Source organism: Jaculus jaculus, chromosome 6 (assembly GCF_020740685.1).
Source record: "Jaculus jaculus isolate mJacJac1 chromosome 6, mJacJac1.mat.Y.cur, whole genome shotgun sequence".
NCBI lineage: Eukaryota > Metazoa > Chordata > Mammalia > Rodentia > Dipodidae > Jaculus > Jaculus jaculus.
Window position 1 is genome coordinate 30,035,101 of NC_059107.1, and position 17,152 is coordinate 30,052,252.

The 17,152-nt window shown below is 50.9% G+C and overlaps 1 protein-coding gene across 1 annotated transcript in view; it reads right to left on the reverse strand.

Moving 5' to 3' along the window:
• Ergic1 (endoplasmic reticulum-golgi intermediate compartment 1) overlaps positions 1-17,152 on the reverse strand; it is a 115,911-nt gene that overhangs the window by 26,969 nt on the left and 71,790 nt on the right. Inside the window, exons 4-6 of the mRNA XM_004665019.3 lie at positions 16,351-16,445; positions 11,257-11,381; positions 678-782 (exon numbers count right to left, since the gene is read on the reverse strand). Coding sequence (XP_004665076.1) covers positions 678-782; positions 11,257-11,381; positions 16,351-16,445 — 325 coding nt within the window. The remainder of the gene's footprint in view (positions 1-677; positions 783-11,256; positions 11,382-16,350; positions 16,446-17,152) is intronic.

Sequence of the window (17,152 nt, forward strand, 5' to 3'; positions counted from 1 at the left end):
GCCGTCCTTGGATGCTTGGCACCTTTTCACTCAATGGCCACCACAGTCATGAGCCAAACGAACAACTGCTCATTAAATACTCTCCAGTCTGTCGTGCTTAGTTACAGCAACAGAACATGGCTGACAAGCTATGAGGGAACGAGCCAGATCGACTCTGGAGTCAGACAGATCAGCTGGACAAGTGACATTTCTGGGTTCAGTAAACACGGTACTTCCCTCCACCTCACCGGGCTGCATTAGCACGGAGAGAGCATTGGCTTTTAGTGCCTTCTCATTAAAAGAAAGTCCCTTCCCTGAAGACCCAAGTCTCAGCCTGAGCATTTAATAAAGCCCCATTGATGGTGAAACCACAGCCACAATCTCAGAAGAGATGATGAAGAGGGCTGGGGAAGACAGCTCAGAGGTTAAAGGTACCAGCTTGCAGAGTCTACTGGCCCAGGTTCAATTCCCCAGCAACACCCCCCCCCCCAAGTCAAGCCAGATAAAGGAAGTAGCCCATGCAGCTGGTATCTGATTGTAGTGGCAGGGGACCCTGGCATGCATGCATACACACCTACTTACAAATAATTAAAAATTAGAAAAAAAATGATAAGGAGGAGTGGGTGATAAAGCAGACCTTTAAGTGGTTCACCCTCAGGGAACCCGCTGGTGACCATGCCACCCTGTTCCCTGCTCACCTGGAGTGTATCCCCAAAGGACAGCTTGTGGATGATATGCGTCATGTCTGGGTTCTGTGGCTGGGCCGTGGCACTGTGTGTGGACACGTGGAAGTTGCCAGGGACCTGCGGGAGAAAGGCAGATGTCAGCAGTTCAGGTGACTGTCCTAGGGGCTGGGCTGCAGGGACTGTGTGATGCAGGCACAGGGCGGACACCGGAGTCAGAAAGATGTGAGCCAGGACGCTGGCTTACGTCATTTCCAACTGTGTGACTTTGAAGGAGCCTTGGTGTCTCCACCTACAAAGCAGGGGTGCTCATAGAAACTACTTCAGGAGGGGACTGGGACAACCTGGTGTGAGAGGGTGTAGGACGTGTCCACCTGGGCAAGTGACAAGGAGTTAGCGTGCAAAATGGCAGCTGCTCCTGTCCTCGTCCCCGGGATTCTGGGCTGTTGGCCACAGGGTGGGCAGGGTGCCCTCTGAACCTAGAAACCAACTGGGCTTTCTGGAACTCCAAACCCAAGGTCACACCTACCTGAGTCTACCCCATCACCCTAGATGAGGGATCTGGAGGACAGACTGTGGTGGTCTTAAGCCCCTCACCCAACAGCCTAGCCCATGAGAGGCAGGGGACAAACACTGATGGCAAGAAGGCTGATGACAGCAGAGTGTGGTGGCACATGCCTTTGATCCCAGCACCTGGGAGGCAGAGGTTAAGGGGATCGCATTGAATTCGAGACCACCCTGAGACTACATAGTGAGTTCCAAGTCAGCCTGAGCTAGAGTGGGACCCTACCTCGAAAAACAAAAAGACATCAAGAATAAGGCTGATGGCAATGTATCCTTCCATGCAATGATGAGATGAGGGGTCCTCCTGTAGGTCCTTGTTCAGCAAAAGCCCCTTTGCTTCCCATCTTCTCAGACCCAAGCTCTGGGGGCTTCCCCTTTCTTTCACTTGGATGTCTAACCTGTGAGAATGCCTGCCAGTCACACCGCCACATCACACCCGTCTGAGTACCACTGCCCGTGTCCAAGTTCCCTGAGGAGAGGGCCCTAGTGCCAGCGTCTGCCCTGGCGCTGAGCTTCTGCCCGTACATCTCCATGCAGACCCTTGCCCAGGCTAGGTGGGAGAAATCATGCTCAACGCTACATTCGATCTTGTCACACCGCGATTTCAAACCATCCATGGCGCCCAGGCCCTCCGTCTGCTGTATCTGAACCCGGTTTGTCCTGTAAGGGCTCATCTGTCAGAGGCCTGGTCCTCTTTGTGACGATGAACAAAGAGGTGGGTCCTCTGTGGGGTGAGGTCTAATGGGGGGTTGGTCCTTAGGGTGCAGAGGGAGACTGATCTCATAAGGAATGAATGTGGTTCTCCTGGGGCTTGGGTTGGCTTTTGGGCCCCACTACCCACTCGCTTCTTGTCCCACCAGGTGACCCTTCCCGCGTGTGTGCCTGACACTGTGATACCATTTACCAAGAGGTCCTCAACGGAGGCCAAAGGATGGGGCCTCCCGACCTTGGACTTTCAGCCTCCAAAGGTTGCTAATTAAAGTTCTTTCGTTTCCATTACTCAGCCTCAGGTGTTTCATGACAGCAGTGGAAAAACTTACGAGGACTGTCGAGTCCATGTTCTCCTGTGGTGTGCTCTGTGGCCACACACTGTCCCACCCTCTGCCTCATCTCTGCCCTTCTCACCTTGCCTCACCCTTGGTCAGCCACACCGACCTTCCTGCTGCCCTGACAACTGCCCGCCATGGCCCCTCCCGCGGGCCTTAGTGTCTGTCGTTTCTTCCTGGAGCCCTTGTCCGTTTGGCTTTCCCTTACCCCTTAGGCATGGCTCAGCTGTCTCTCTCAGATGCCCTCCCTGTCCAGCTCCCTGACCTTTGCCCCCTTACTTACTAAAGCACTCACCTGTCAGCTTAGCTTATCTAATGGAAACTGTGCCTGTGGGAGTTTTTTTTTTTTTAAAGCACAATCTCTGTGTGTGTTTTCGTGTGTGTGCAGGTCAGAGGACGACTTTAAGGGGCCCGTCCTCTCCCTTCCCTTGTTTGAGGAAGGCTCTCTTGTTTACCACTGTGTACACCAGGCTGGCTGGCCCGGGAGATTTTGGGGGATTCTCCTGTGTCTGCCTCTCGTCTTGTCCCAGGTGTGGTGGGATGACAGACGTGCGTTACTGTGTCTGGCTTTACATGGGTTCTGGGATTCCTAACTCAGGTCCTCATGTTTGCACAATAAATGTTTTTAGCCACTGAGCCACTTCCCCAGCCCACCGGTGGGGAGAAGAAAAATACGTTTTTACTTGCAAGGAGAGAGAGAGGAAAAAAAAAAAAAAAGAGGAAACGGGCATGCAAGGGCCTCTAGCTGCTGTAAATGGACTGCATCTGGCTCTACATGGGTGCTGGGGAATTGAACCCAGGGCGTTAGGCTTTGCAGGCAAGTGCCTTAACTACTGAACCATCTCTCCAGCCCTATCTTTTTTTTTACGTGTGTATATGTGTATGATGTGTGTGATATGTGTGTGTGTCTGTGTTCTTGTGGGGCCCCACATGCTTGGAGCAGAAAGTCAGGTGACCTGCTTCATCGCCCTTCCATCTGTTCTTATTTTGAGTCTCTTACTGGACACTGAAGCTTAATGTTTTTTCTTTTTCACAAGCCTGGGCGATTTCCTGGTCTCTGCTCCCTTTTGCATGTGCACAAATGCATGTGGTCACACCCAGCTGTTTACGTGGGATCTGGAGATTTGAACTCAGGACGTTTCAGGCCCCCTAAGGGCTTCATGCTTGCACAGGAAGTGCATTTAACCACTGAGCCACCTCCCCAACCCACCAGTGACCGTTATCAGCTCACTTCCCTGCTGTTTCTCCACCTCGACTCATAGCAGGTGCTCAATAAACAGGGATGGCCTTTGTCTTGGAAACTGGACTTTCCCTACAGTAGAGCAAAACGGGAGGCAGGATGGTGCAGCAACTTGTTCAGGTCACGTGGCAAGAACCTCAGTCTGAACTCCAGTCTGCTTCTCCCTATCACAGGTGCCCAGATGCTTAGCTCAGCAGTCCTGGGCTGATGGCCTCATAAAGCCAGTCCCCCTGGGGTGCCAGGTTTGGGGGAGGAACTAACACACGAGCTTGCCTTTTATCCAGTCCTCCCGTGACTCAGAACAATGGAGCTGGGGAGAGATTCACCTGGCCTGGAGGGGGGCACAGATCACAGGTGCCCAGGCAGGGTCTTCGGCTCCACTGGGGGTGCAGGGTGTCTCAGGGAGGACTTCTCAGGGGTGGTGGGGAAGACACCCTGTGATGAGGCCTGGCATTTCTCAGGAAGGCAGGGCAGGGCATCTGAGCAGAGGCAGCAGCATGGACAAGCATGGAGGTATGGCTAAGGAACGGGAGGGAGGGTTGGGCTGGACTGAATCTTGACTAGAGAAGGACTGGAGTGATACAAGCTGCAGGTGAAAAAAAAGTCACATAAGGGAGGTGGGGTCATTTATCCAAAACCCCGAGTGCCACACTGAATCCACGTCTATCTTATGACAGCTCAACAAAGATCATGCGAGCCAGCCACAGGGGAGAAAGAAAGGGGCTCCAGCGTAGGGCACCCACCCCATCCATCAGGGTGGCTTGTCTGTACCCTGCCTGAGGGCCTCACATAGCAACAGCCCCGTTTTCAGCACAGCCTGGGCTATGGCCTACAGCAGGCAAGCTGGCAGTTGTGTCCTGAGAAGCAGGGCCCAGCCCACAGGGTTTGAGGTGGAGTAAGACTGACGGCTCAGAAGAATCGCACAAACCACTTCAGGGACTCCCTAACAGTGGTTCTGAGTTCCACACTCTGGCTGAAGTCCAGCTGCTATTCGGTGCCTCAGTTTTTCCCATCAGAAAATGATCGTAGCCCTCAAAAAAAAAATTCTCATAGCCCTTTATGGTTATGATCGCCATTTTCTTTTCTCTTGCTCTCTTTTCTTCCTTTTTAAAAAAAATTTCTCAAGGTAAGGTCTCAGCCTCAAACTCACAGCGACCTTTGTATGCTACCTCTGCTTCCCGAGTGCTGGTATTAAAGGTAAGCAACACCATGCCAGGCTTATAAGAATTAAAAAATATATATAGATATATTTATTTATTTTGAGAGGAGAGAGACATAGTGTCCTGCTACTGCAAACAAACTCCAGACAATTACACCACGTTGTATGTTTGGGTTTATGGGGACACTGGGGCACTGAACTTGTGCTAACAGGCTTTGCAAGCAAGTGCCTTTCATCGCTGAGCCATTGTCCCAGCCCCAGCTATGAGAATGAGCGAAGAAACTCTACACAAAGCAGGTGACCATTGTTCTTGGCCCAGGTTTGTGAGATCAAGACGCTGGTCTTCAGGGCCAACAAGAGAAGAGGCTGCAGGACAAACGGCAAACAGCCCCCGACACACAGGCAGGGCACGAGAAAAGGCTCCTGCATTTAAAACTAAACTTGCACTTCCTTTTCATGGATGTATAGAAGACCTGGATGTGTTTGCGTTGCTGGAACCTGCACAGGCCTGTGGTGTGACTCAGTGAGGTTGAGGGAAGGGCACCAGCTTCCTGTGCACAAGGTTTCGGGTTTCATTGCAGCACTCCAAAAAAATAAAAATTAGGGGCTGCAGAAATGGCTCGATGGTTAAGGCACCTGCCTGCAAAGCCTAAGGACCCGAGGTTTGATTCTCCAGTGCCTACATAAAGCCCGATGCACAAGGTAGTGCATGCATCTGGAGTTCATTTGCAATGGATAGAGGGCCCGGCAAACTCATTCTCGATCTGCCTCTTTCTCTCTCAAATAAGTAAATAGATAGATGATTATATATATATATTTTATATCCAGGCGTGGTAACACATGCTTTTAATCTCAGCCCTCAGGAGACAGAGAGATAGGAGGATGGCTATGAGCTCAAGGCCAGCCTAGGACTACAGAATAGGTTCTAGGTCAGCCTGGGCCACAGGGAGACTCTAGCTTCAAAAACAAAACAAAAGATTGGTGAGGCTGGAGAGATGGCTCAGTGGCTAAATGTACTTCCTGCATAAGTGTGAGGGCTCCAGGGGGACTGAGACCTCCCAAGTTTCAATCTCCAGATACCATGTAAATAGCTGAGTGTGGCCACGTGCACCTGTCACCCCACTCCTGCAAAGGGGAGCACAGACCAGGGAATCGCCCTGCCTTGTGAAAAACAGCAAGCTCTGGTATCAGTAAGAGACTGGCTCAAAATGCAAACAGGTGCTCCAGCCCCTGCAGGCAAAGGCAGGGTACTGACAGGGCACATACATGCACACGCACGGCACATACACACACCAAAGAATATTTTTAAATCACTGCACAATACAATCGCAACTAAAAGCCCTGTGGCCAACAGCTCCCAGAGCTAATGCCCTGCCAGTTTTTCTGTGCGATGGATCCAGCCATGAGCAGAGTTCAGCTTGGGTTTGGGGGCTTCACTCGGAGGGGCTAAGTGAGTCACACAGGCTGGCTCCTGGGCACTCGCTGCCTGCTGCCTGCCCTGTGGGGCTGTGATTCAGTAACCATCAATCCCAAGCGGCTGAGTCACGCTGGCACACGCTGAGCCGAAGAAAGAAAGGATGACGCTTTCAGGAGTGTGTGATTTAGGCACCAACGTCAGCATCTCGGATATATTTAAAAACTATATGGCTGGTTCAGGCACTTCTTCGCTCCTGCCCTCTTCCTGGGAGCCTGGGTGATTAGCAAGGACACCAGGCACTCTGGTGTCCAGGCTGTCAGGGTCTGCCAGGGGACCTGGAGACAGGTGAACTCTGACCTTCGACGACTTCCTGGTGGTCTAATGTGGGGTCATGGGACAAGTCTATGCTTGACGATGGGTACCAGGGGAAGGAGCAGCTACTGTCCTTGTCATCATAGCAGGCTGCCACTGATTGAATGGGCGGGGGGCAGAATGGGAGCCCCTGGGCCTCCAGATACTACAAACGAACTCCAGAAGCATGCACCATCATGTGCATCTGGATTATGTGGGTTCTAAGGAGTTGAACCTAGGTCCTGAGGTTTCGCAGACAAGTGCCTTAACTGCTAAGCCATCTCCCCAGCCCCCTGAATACCCTTTAGTGGGCAGCTCCTCAAAGACACAAGACCCTAACAAGGGACAGGGCTCAGCTTGGGAGGTGTCTCCATACTCCTCAAGGGTTCGGACAGAAGGTGGCCCAGCCTGCGACCTGTAGCATGTGGGCCACACTGGTCACTGTCTAGGTGAGGTAGGGCTCAGGGTCCTGCTGCATAACCTGGATTCAGTCCTGCCTGGGTGGGCTGTTTAGGGCTCTTAGTGGGGGGGGGGGGGGCAAACACATGGAGAGGACCAGCTAAGAATGCAGTGGAGTGGTGGACACAGCATGAGGGCTAGCTGACCCTTCTACAGAACCCCTGGCCCTCCCTCCTTGGCCACAGAAGCCCCACTTATTGCATGCCTGCCAACACATACACTGTACCTAGGTGACAGTAAGCACAGGCTGAGGTGGGCAGGGCAACATCCTACTGATGGGTGATGGGAGAGGGGGCCCTGCTTTTTGAAGTGCTTTATGCGTTTGATTTGGTCACATGAGGTCAGTATTACTATCTGCACATTGCAGATGAGGCAATGGTGGCTCAGAGACATGGGAATGCTCAGAATACTTACACAGTGGGCATCAAAGCCATGACTGTTGAATATGTGTTTGTCTGACCCCAAAGGGCAGGTTCTGGTTCAGCCAGAGCCAGCTGGGTGCTGCCCAAGGGGAGCAGAGGGCAGTCTTGGACACTCCTGCAAAGCGGTGGAAGGGATGGTAGCTGCAATGCTCTCCTGGGTCTGGCCGTGCAAACCTGAACAAACCTGGAGCCTTCTTACCGTCTAGGGCGTACGTGTCTTAGTGCAGGTGATCATACCCCACACTTGGGAAGCGAGTGTGTGTGCACGTGCCCGGTTATCTTCCAATGCCACTCCCTAGAAGTCCTTTTCTAGCATTCTTGTATTCTTTTCAACATATTTTATTTACTTATTTTCAAGTAGAGGGCGATACAGAGAAGAGAGATGAGAGAGAGAGAGAAAGAATGGGTGTGCCAGGGCCTCCAGCCACTGCAAATGAATTCCAGATGCATGTGTCACTTTGTGCAGCTGGCTTTACATGGGTACTGGGGAACCAAACTAGGGTTGGTAGGCTTTGCAGGCAAATGCCTTAAGTGTTGCGCCATCTCTCCAGCCCCAGGGACAGCATTCTTATCATTCTTTTTCCCACCACACCACCTATGTGTTGGTTTTTCACCCCACAAGAGAACATGACTGCCACCATGGGAAGGGACCCAGGCTGTTTCTCTCTGTACCACACGGAGTTGGTAAACATAGTAGGTTTCCCAACAGCATGGATGCTAAGTCCATATGTGGCTGCAGGACTACCAGTGGTCAAAAGAAGTCTAGACACTGAGGAGACTCAAAACTCATCAAAGCAGAAAACCAGAGGCTGCTGTGAGCTCAACACTCAAGGAGACTTATAATAAACCCTCCAAGGCTCAGGGAACATTGTGGAAGAGTGGGCTAGAAAGAATGTAAGAGCTGCAGCGTGGGAAGGGGTATTCTGAGGCATTGTCCCCCCCTCACAGAGATTCACTAGTGCATTCATGACCCCACAGTGAATACCAAAAGCCCTACTGAGAGAGACCTCAGTGAACGAGGGAAGGGACAGGGGACATAAGAGTGTACCTCAATGGGAATATGGACCAATTTGCCAGATGTCCATCCAATAAACTTCTCAATAAAAACGCAAGTCCCCAAGCCTAGAGGAGTAAAATACCAATCACAGTACCTGATGGTTATGGCAGAAAGCAGGGCATGGGCAGGGGAGGAAGGGCTTCCCTGAGGGCCCAAGTCAACAGAGGTGCATGCCCAAGGGGATAACATGCATGTCGGAAGGGTAGGAGACAAAGAGCTGCCTGGACCACCACAGAGCCACTCACCCACCTGTGCCTGTCAAGCCTTGCCTTCCCTTCCTGCCTGTCGACTCTAAGGCCAGCCTACTCTCGTGGCCTGGGGGATCAGCCCTCTCTGCGTCCCTTCCCCTCACCAGATTGCCCTCGACCCCCTCTCAGACACTGTGAGTGCTTCTCCCGGCCTCACCTTCCTCAGCCTTCCAGTGCCGGCCCCTACTCATTAGGAGGTGTGTGCCCCACTCAAGTGTGTCCCCCAAGAGTTCATGCGCCGAGGGACAGGTCGCCAGCGTGTCCAGGTTAAGAGGTGGTGGAATCTTAAGAGCTAGATGGGTCCCAGTGGGAAGCTGTTGGGTCTCTGAAGACACTACCTCAAATGGGGTCACTGGGGTTCTCATGGGGGTCCCTTGCTATTTGATTTCTTCACGTCTCTGGATGTGACCTTTCACTCTCACTCATGCTCCTGCCACTGTATTGGCATCTGCTCATGAAACCTTCATCAGAGCTGATTAATGCTAGTGCCATGACCTTGAACACAGAGCTGTGAGCTGGGTAACACTCTTCTTTATAAAGTACCCAGTCCCAGGCATTTTGTTATAGTAACAAAACTAACACAATGTGTGGCTCTAGATTCCTGGGTCTGCCCAACCCTTGCTTCCTTCAGCCTGGCCTTGTCTTCTCCCCCACCCTCCCCATCCCCCAACTCTCAAGAGCAGATGCAGCAGAAATAGGGTCTTACACATATCTTTCACGACCTTTTTCTTGTTTTTGAGAGGGTATCACTTTGGAGCCCAGGCTGCCCTGAACTCACCTCGTAGACCTGGTTGGCTTTAAACCCATGGTAATCTTTTTGCTTCAGCCTCTTAAGTGCTGGGATTATAGGTATCAGCCCTCATGCCTGGCTTCAAGACCTTAAGTTCTTAATGGTTCTAGTTCCCCATCTATGATGTAAATGCTATTTTAAAATTGAGTTATTTATTTGAGAGAGAGAGAAAGCAAGCTAGGGGCACATCAGGGCCTCCTGCCACTGCAAACAAACTCCACACACATGTGCCACTTTGTGCATCTGGTTTTACATAGGCACTGGGGGAATCAAACCCAGGCCATTAGGCTTTCCAAGCAAGTGCTTTTAGCCACTGAACCATCTCTCCAGCTCCGCTTTTAATGTTTTTAATGTACAAAGTACACAGGGCTTAGAAAGCAAAATTCTTATTATTTACTTTTTTTCTTTCTTTCTGGTTTTTTGAGGTAGGGTCTCACTCTAGCTCAGGCTGACCTGCAATTCACTATGTAATCTCAGGGTGGCCTTGAACTCATGGCGATCCACCTACCTCTGCCTCCCAAGTGCTGGGATTAAAGGCGTGCGCCACCACACCTGGCTGAAAATTCTTTTAAAAAACAACTAAAGGGATAAGAAACACTTGCACATATATACTTCTTCAGCTCTGCATCAAACAAGGCCAAATAGTGTCTATAATTTCAAAGCAGTAATGAGTGGATTATTTCTGATTATAATGTGGCATCAATTCCAGCAATTTCTTCAGGTGACAAAATTCCTTAGGGACTCTTTAAGCTGTGCTGACCAGCAGGATGTGTGGCCATGATACAAATGTTCTTTATCTAAGCTGTCTGATAGAGTGGACGTTAGCCCTGTATGGTGACTAAGCATGTGAAATGTGCCTAGTGAGGCTGAGAGAATGAAGCTCACATCTTACTCAAGTTTCTCTTCCTTTCCTCCCTCTCTTCCTTTATTTCTTAATTCAGTTTTTCAAGGTAGAGCCTCACTCTAGCCCAGGCTCATCTGGAATGAACCATGTAGTCTCAGGCTGGCCTTGAACTCCCAGTGATCCTCCTACCTGAGCCTCCCAAGTGCTGGGATTAAAGTCCTGTGCCAACATGCCCACCTAAAGTTTATAGTTTTTAATTAAAAAAATTATTTGTGCCCGTGTACGTGTGTGTACGTGCACGTGCATGCACAACAGGGTCTCTTGCTGTTGCAAATGAATGCCTATCCAGTTTTACATAGATGGCTGGAGAAGTAAGCCTGGGCTGGCAGGCTTTGCAAGCCTTTGACCACTGAGCCATCTCCCCAGCTCCACATTTTACTTAAGTTTCTGTAGCATCATGTCAGTAGTAGCTACTTAGCAGAGTGTTTAGTTCTGAAGCATCAATCTGATTGCATTGTTCCCTGCTTAAGCCCTCAGATGATTTTCCCGTTCTGATCACCAAAACAGCCAAACCACGGGGCCCATCAAAGACGCTGGGTGGCGGTTCACTATCATTATTACCCTCGCATCCTGTGGGGTGGGCAATGTCACTATCCTTATTACCCTCCCATCCTCAGGCAAAGATGTAAAAGCTTGGGCCCTTGTTTGTTCAGCAGGAAGAGCTAGACTTGAATCCAGGGCCAGGGCTGGAAATTCCAAGGTCTTCTCCACTATGCACAGTGTTCTCCACTGGGAGAGGAGTAATTCTTACCACATTTACCGTCAGGGGTTCAAAGCTCCAGCAAGCCCAGAACCAAACCCAGTTCCAGCTTCACCAGGATCCACTCAGCAGCTGGGTTCTGACCGCTAGCTCGCTAGGGGTTCCGCTGGGGTCATGTGGGGAGGGCAGGACTGGAACGATGGGGGGCAGGTCAGGGGCGCCGGCAGGCCTCCGTACCTTGTTGATGCTGAACTGGCCTTCGAAGCGGCAGCCTGCCCCATTGTTCAGGGGAATCTTCATGGAGTTGTCGATGTGGCCCACTTCATGTCTGCCCATCTCATCTTGGATGTCGAGCCCAACCACTGCGAGGGCCAAGGAGAGCCGTCATTCACACCTAAAGACAGAAGGTGGGGACCAAGCCACCCGCAGACATCCCGTTCACCCCTTCCACGAATATACTACTCCTGGAGCTCAAGGCCACACACAGAAAATCTGCCAAAAGAGGAGAAAGTGGGTGGCGCCTGGTTAAGGAGGAGCAGTCCCCCAGAAAAGCCCCAGATCCAGGAGGCAAAAGGCGAAGTGAGCCAGCTACACGTGAGGTCAAAGGGAGGCTGCGGACAGAGGGGACCGCCGTCGGGGGCTCTGGTCGTCTGCATCCTGGCTCTGCATTTCACCAGGTGTGGCCATGGCTCAGGTGCCGATTAACCTCACGGCCTTAGTTCTCCCTCTCCTCTCTCAAGTGGGGTGAGAAAAAAATCAAGCCTACCATGCTCAGAACAGTGTTTGAAGGACAGCTCGTACAAAGCCCCTCATGAATGTCACCTGGACCTCCCATTCTCGATGCGCCAGATGACCAGATTCAAGCACTCGTTCATTTCATCTCTCATTCGTCCACACCTTTTGCCCAGTGTCTGTAGCTACCAGGTCCCACGGCCACTGAGGAACACGGCTGTTCCCATTTTCTCTTCAGGGCCATCTGCCGTCAAAATCACTTGCAGAAGCTGGGCGTGGTGGCACACACCTTTAATCCTGGCACTTGGGAGGCGGAGGTAGGAATGCCATGAGTTTGAGGCCACCCTGAGTCTATGTAGTGAATTCCAGGTCAGCCTGGGCTTCAGCGAGACCCTACCTTGACAAACACAATAATGAAACCAAAAGCACTTGCAGAGGGCTGGAGGGCAGGCTTAGGACTTAATAGCACTTGCACGCAAAACCTGCCAGGCAAGGTTTGACTCCCCAGCACCCGTATAATGCCACACACGCAAATCGTCTGCAGCAACAGGAGGCTCTAGCATACCCATGTTCTCTCTCTGTCTGTGTTTTTCTCTCTCTCAAATAAATAAATATATTTTTATTCTTCGGTTTTTTGAGGTAGGGTGTCACTCTGGCCCAGGCTGACCTGGAATTCACTACGTAGTCTCAGGCTGTCCTTGCAAGCATGGCAATCCTCTTACCTCTGCCTCCCAAGTGCTGGGATTAAATGTGTGCACTACCACACGCAGCCAAATAAATAAAAATACTTTTAATTAAAATATTATATTTGTTTAGGGAAGTACAAAATCAAGAGAAGGAAAACAGAGATACCACATGGTCTGAGAGCCCATGTGGTGGGCCTGGAAGACATGTAAAAAGAGAGCTAGAGAGAAAGGGAAAGAAAGTACAAAGAGCTCCTGCCATATAGAGGGCAGAAGGGGGCAGGCAGCCCATGTGGGAGTAAGTGTGTGTGTGCAGGGGGGGTCTCCCCTTGTTTCAGCCCTAAAAATATATTTTAAAAATTATTTTCAGAGACTGGGGAGATGGCTCAGGGGTCAAAGGCACTTGCTTGCAAAGCCTGCTGGCCAGGGTTCAATTCCCAAGCCACCCATGTAAAGCCAGATGCAAAAGGTGGAATAAGCAGCGTGTGCTGGTTTGCAGCGGCAGGAGGCCCTGGTGCGCGTCGCCCGCACTTGTTCCTTCTCTGTGTGTCGCAGGAATTTGCTGTCCTCCCGCTTGTGCTTGGACTTTCATCAGAATACGCAGAAGACGGTGGCCTGCCCTCTGTGCGGAGAAGTCAGGCCCCAGTGAGGTAACAGAGACCAACTGGGAATCAGGACCAGCTCCCAAGTGTGTGTGCTGCAGAAACCCGGCAAGAGCACCAAGCCCCTGCAGGCCAGGTGAGCAGCCTGTGATGCTCCAGGGAGCGGATGAGCTTTTAAGAGGAGGGCCTAAACGTGCGCTAGGGGTGAGAGAGATATTTTCTTCAATGGGGTTAGCAGGCTTTGCAAGAAAGTGCCTTTAAGCTACTGAGCCAATCCCCAAGCCTAGAATATTCTTTTTGAAAATAGAATATGCAGTGAGGCTGGTGAGATGGCTTAGCGGTTGTTTGCCTGTGATGCCTAAGCACCCTGGTCCATTCTTTCCAGGACTCACGTAAACCAGATGCACAAGGGGGTGCACGAGTCTGGAGTTCCTTGGCTGGAGGCTCTGGTGTGCCTTCTCTCTTTATATCTGCCTCCTCTCTCTTTTGCTCTTAAAATAAATAAAAACTTCAAAAAAAAAAAAAAAAAAAAGAAAATAGAATATGCAATACTTGCAGTATAACCTCATCAACCGGATGGAATGATGTCAGAATGTCCACAGACAGACACAGTCACCAGCTGGTGGAATCATGGCTGCCTTCCTCTGCCTCTCTGGGTTTTCCAGAGACACAATGCTGAGCATGTATTTTTGTGTGTGGTGGCTCAGGCCTTTAATCCCAGCACTTGGGAAGCTGAGGTAGGAGGAGGATCACTGTGAGTTCGAGGCCAGCCTGGGGCTACAGAGTGAGTCCCAGGTCAGACTGGGTTACAGTGAGACCTTGCCTCAAAAAAACAGTAACAACAAAATTTTTTTCTTGACAGTCTGGAACCAAAGGCCTGGAAAATGGTATATAAGTAGTCTACTACTGAGCTAAACTCCAAGCCCAGAGAGTCTTTTTAAGAAAAGTCACTTTGGGGGTGGAGAGATGGCTTAGTGGTTAAGGCACTTGCCTGTGAAGCCTAAGGACCCAGGTTTGATTCTCCAGTGAGCTGGATGCACAAGGTGGTGCATGTGTCTGGAGTTAGTTTGCAGTGACTGAAGGCCCTGGCGTGCCCGTTTTCTCTCTGCCTCTTTCTCTCTCAAATAAGTAAATATTTAGAGAACAAGAAAGAAAGAAAGGAGGGAAGAAAGAAAGGAGGGAAGAAAGAAAGAAAAGCCACTTTGCTGGGCTGCGCTGGGTCCAGGTGACAGCCCTGAAGGACTGTGGAGGAAGGGTCTGGTGCAGAAGGGTGGACACAGCCACAGCCGAGGACGCCTGGCTCATTCTAAGGACATTGTCTCAATTTCAGACAGAGCGTGGAGCCACATCCTTCCTAGCCCCTGCTCTGCTGGTCCCCGTTCCTTACTCCAGACATACAACCGCTCTTCAAGGAGAAGTTGCCAGATGAGTTATTTTTCTAAGAAGCAAAGGAAAGAAAAATAAAAATGAAATGACCTATTTCAACAGGTCCCCTTGGCCCTGGGCACACTGCGGATCCAACACTGATGTCACCCTCACCCACAGCAGGGGCAGAGCTGACAGCCACCCCCCTCCCTCACCTCTAGGTCCTGGTGTCCTGCTCTCAGCTGGGTGGCTGTGCCATTGTCATGCCTTTTGACAGGAAGGGACGGTGGGAGGGAGAGAGGAGGCTGCCTTTGGGATGGGCCTGGGAGGGCAAGGGAGTGCCCAGAACTGCTGTCCCTGAGAGGGTCCATTGACAGCGAGGCTAGAGATCTTCCAGCAATCCTGGCAATAGGTCCTACTAAAGCGCACTGCAAAGAGGAGGAGACCGAGGCTGCCTCAGCCCGTAGAGCTCACCTGGGCAAAGGAGTGAGCTTGAGTGAAGGAGCTGGGACCCGACTCGAAGTCAGGCTTCCACTAACTTCTGTTTTACAGAAATAATTTACTGTCTTGGTTAAAATAAATGGGCAAAATTGGTCTGAAGTCAAAAGGAAGATATCCTGGAGCCCTTTCTTTTTCTTTTTAAAATTACTTTTTGTTCATTTTTATTTATTTGTTTGAGAGCGACAGAGAGAGAGAGGCAGGCAGAGAGAGGGGGGGGAGGGAGACTGAGAGAGAATGGGTGCGCCAGGGCCTCCAGCCACTACAAACAAACTCCAGATGCATGCGCCCCCTTGTGCATCTGGCTAACGTGGGTCCCGGGGAATCGAGCCTCAAACTGGGTCCTTAGGCTTCACAGGCAAGCCCTGAACCACTAAGCCGTCTCTCCAGCCTTCTTTCTTATTGTTTTTTTAAATTATTTTTATTTATTGGGAGAGAATGGGTGCACCAGGGCCTCTAGCCACTGCAAACAAACTCCCCATGCATGCACCACCATGGGCATCTGGCTTACTTGGGTACTGGGGAGTCAAACCTGGGTCCTCACGTTTCGCAGGCAAGCATCTTAACTGCTAAGCCATCTCTCCAGTCCACGGAGCTCTTTCATCGACAGTGCCCCTACCCAGCTTCTGCAGGTGTGATCTGCTCACAGATGCTTCCTTCTCTGGGCCAGCAATCTTACTGAACTAGGATCTCATCTTAAATGCTTGAGTGGTGATCATGTGACTCCCATATGCACCTCCGTGGCCATTAGCCACCAGTATGAATGGTAAGAGCCCACTGCCACCAGGTAGGACAGCTCTATGGTGCCACCACACTCCAGAGCTCCCTGTGAGGTCAGGCTCAGACTGGATTTTAGCTGCACGTATGTAAGGCGCATCCTCTTGCCCTGCCTGGTCTCCCAGACCTCCCTCCTTTATTGTTTCTTCCTCTTCACAAGCAACTTCCTAAAGAATCTCAGGATCTGCCTTAAGACATATAACCCAAGGACTGGGGAGATGGTTCAGTGGCTAAAGGCACCTGCTTGCAAAGCCTAACAGCATGAGGCAATCCCCCAGTACCCACATAAAGCCAGATGTACAAAGTGACACATGCATATACAGTTCATTTGTACTGGTAAGAGGTCCTGGCACACCTATACTCTCTCCCTCACATCCACAAATATATAAATAAATATTATTAAAAATAAATAAATATGACCCAAGATTTCATTACCCTGTGCCACCTGTACCAACATGACTGTAGAAATAGCCCCTATGAGAAGCTCCTTCTGGCTTTTAATCTAGGAAACCTCTAAGGACTTGCTCAAGAACACCGTCCTCCAAAAAATAAACAGGGAGCAGGGAGGGGCGTGACAGGCTTCATGTTGTTCGTAGCTGGCCAGGTACACTTCGTTCACTTTGGACATGGCACCATGTCTGTGCACAGAGCTGCCCACTTTCTGGAATACTCACATTCACAGTGCAAATTGGGTAAACTGATGTTCAGATTGACGTCAATTTTGCCTCCGCTGTCCTTGTCTGGGTCATCAACGTAGAGCTCATTCACACTGGGGGAAAAGAGAGAGAGGGGGAGAGGGAGGGAGGGAATCAGAAGCTTCTATTCAGAAGGAAGCCCTGATCCTGGCCACAGGGAGTAGCCAGGGGCCACTTCACATGCTCAGATGACCCAGATCCTTATGTGGGGACAGCCTGTGTGTATTCAGCTCAGGGGACGCAGAGCTCCAGGCTCAAATCCTGCTCTCCAGAGCTATGACCACGGAGGGCAGCTCAGGTGGGAGGAGGGTGGAGAAGGGTAAGAGCATCTGTCTGCCTAGTGAGACAGATTCAAGGTCACATTCTGGCTCCAGCACCTTCTATGCTCACCTCTGTGAACCCTGGGAATAACAATACTCATTTCTCACGGGGTAGTCTGAACAGTAATACAGAGGTTTTCCGAGGGTTCGAGGCCTGGCACCGACAGACATATTGATAGTACCCATTTCCTTCTTTCCTGGGGCTCCTCCCCCATCTGGGAAGTCACTGATTGACTGGGAGCTCATCTTTACAAAGTACTGGGGTGAACTCCAGCACAGGACGGGATGCCTGCCTATAATGCCCTGTGGCTGCTCTAACGAATTATCACAAAGTCAGTGGCAACTGAAGTTCGTCTCAGACTTGCAGGGCACTGACCTCCTGCGCCCTCATCCGGGAATGCCTAGTGTATCCGGCCCACCTGCCCAACACAAGACGGCTCCCATCTCAAGATCCCTCATGA